The sequence below is a fragment of the Leishmania infantum genome, chromosome 31 (genome assembly GCF_000002875.2).
Source record: "Leishmania infantum JPCM5 genome chromosome 31".
Classification (NCBI taxonomy): Eukaryota; Euglenozoa; class Kinetoplastea; order Trypanosomatida; family Trypanosomatidae; genus Leishmania; species Leishmania infantum.
The window spans coordinates 1114600-1116396 of record NC_009415.2 but is presented as its reverse complement, the minus strand read 5'-3'; the positions used below and the strand labels follow the sequence as shown (position 1 = coordinate 1116396).

General features: G+C 56.3%; 1 protein-coding gene across 1 annotated transcript; it reads left to right on the top strand.

The window, feature by feature from the left end:
• Positions 1-990: 990 nt before the first annotated feature.
• LINJ_31_2350 (putative ADP-ribosylation factor) lies at positions 991-1539 on the top strand (the record flags this gene model as incomplete). The annotated part of the gene is made up of 1 exon (XM_003392670.1): positions 991-1539. The coding sequence occupies one exon, from the start codon at positions 991-993 to the stop codon at positions 1537-1539; it is 549 nt and encodes a 182-aa protein (XP_003392718.1).
• Positions 1540-1797: the final 258 nt, after the last annotated feature.

Here is a 1797-nt window from a genome sequence, read left to right as displayed (position 1 = left end):
CTTCCTCGAAGTCATCGAAATGATAAACAGCGGCTCGGCAAGGACAGAGCACAGAACCCAGCTTCTACCTTGCCACGTCGAACGCGTTCGGTGGCATCGCCTATAAACGTCCAGAAACGGGGAATGTAACCCCTCAACTCGAATGACCTTCCTCTCCCTCTTACCTCCCGCCTCCCCACACAATTCTCTACCCCTATCTATTTGATGTCGTGCTCGGGAGGGCAAGAAATATGTACACGCTTTCGGGGGAGGGGTGGCACAGTCACATACACGCCAACCTGCATGCGTGCAGGGCTAACGTGCGTGAGTGTCTCTTTCTTGCACTTTTTTGTTTTGTTTTCTTGGGCTCTCTCGCTCCTGTTCACTGGGCGTGTCCGTCTCTGTCCCACGCTTTCCAATCGGCCGTTCATCTCGCCATGCTGTCTGCCTGTCTTTCACTTCAGTCCGGTCTCTTTCTCTCCGTGTCTCTGCTCGCTGCTCGCTCGCTTTTTACCTCTGCGGCAGAGCGTGTCCTTCTCCAGCGGCTTGCATGCATAAGCGGGTGGAAAACTGCTGTGCAACCAAAGGACAGCACTTCCCAGCACGACAACGATCAATGCGCCCAGGTGTTGTGAGGGGATGATGCACCGCTCTTGGTGTCTGCAGTGTGTGTCCGTCGGTGCGCCACGCAACGGCGTCGGCTGAAACTGGTCTGCGCACGCACCGTGCTCCATGACCGCGCTCTTCTGTGCATGTCTCCTCGTGTAACCCAGTCGCCATCCCCTTCTCTCCGCCTCCGCTTTTCGAGAACCCTCCCACCTTGTTTTTTTTTCTTGTTCTTTTATGCTGTCTTCAACACATGCATAATCATCACGTGCACGTACACACGCGCCTTCAGCACTTGTCATTGTCTCGCTGCTCTCGCTCTCCAGGCTGTCTTGCTCTATCCTCTCTTTCTCCTCCAGTGACCCGCAAAAACTCACGCTTTCTGCATCTATCTTGTTAGTCGTCATGGGACAGTGGCTGGCCTCCGCCTTCAGCTCCCTTATGGGCAAGAAGGAGGTGCGGATTGTCATGGTCGGTCTAGACGCAGCCGGCAAGACCACCATCATCTACAAGCTGAAGTTGGGCGAGGTTGTGACAACGACGCCGACCATCGGCTTCAACGTTGAGACGGTGGAGTATAAGAACTTGAAGTTCACCATGTGGGATGTAGGCGGTCAGCAGAAGCTGCGCTCGCTCTGGCATTACTACTACCAGGGCTCCAACGGCGTCATCTTCGTTGTGGACAGCAACGATCCGGAGCGCATGATGCTGGCGAAGGAAGAGCTGGACAAGATCTTGGCCGAGGAGGAGCTGCGTAATGCAGTGCTGCTCGTGTTCGCCAACAAGCAAGATCTGCCGAACGCGCTGACAACGACGCAGATTACGGAGAAGCTTGGCCTGTACAACGTCCGCAATCGCCGGTGGTACATACAGGGGTGCTGCGCCACGACGGCGCAAGGCCTCTACGAAGGTCTCGACTGGCTGTCCAACAACATCTCTGCGACCATGCAATAATGTGAATCAGCGAAACTCAGGCTATCATGGGCGGGGACTATCGTCAGCCTCGCTGCGTGATCGACAAGCACGGCATGCGTACCCGAGCTGGCGATGATCTGTAGTGCCTCGCACGCAGCGGGCAGCCGCCGGACTCGTGGTCGCTGACGGGCCAATGGGCCCATTCGCTCTTCCCTTTTCTCTTGATGTGTGTATCGCTCCGGCTGCGACGACTGCCGCTCACGGCTTCATCCGTGAACGCCGGTGACGTGTCTCTAT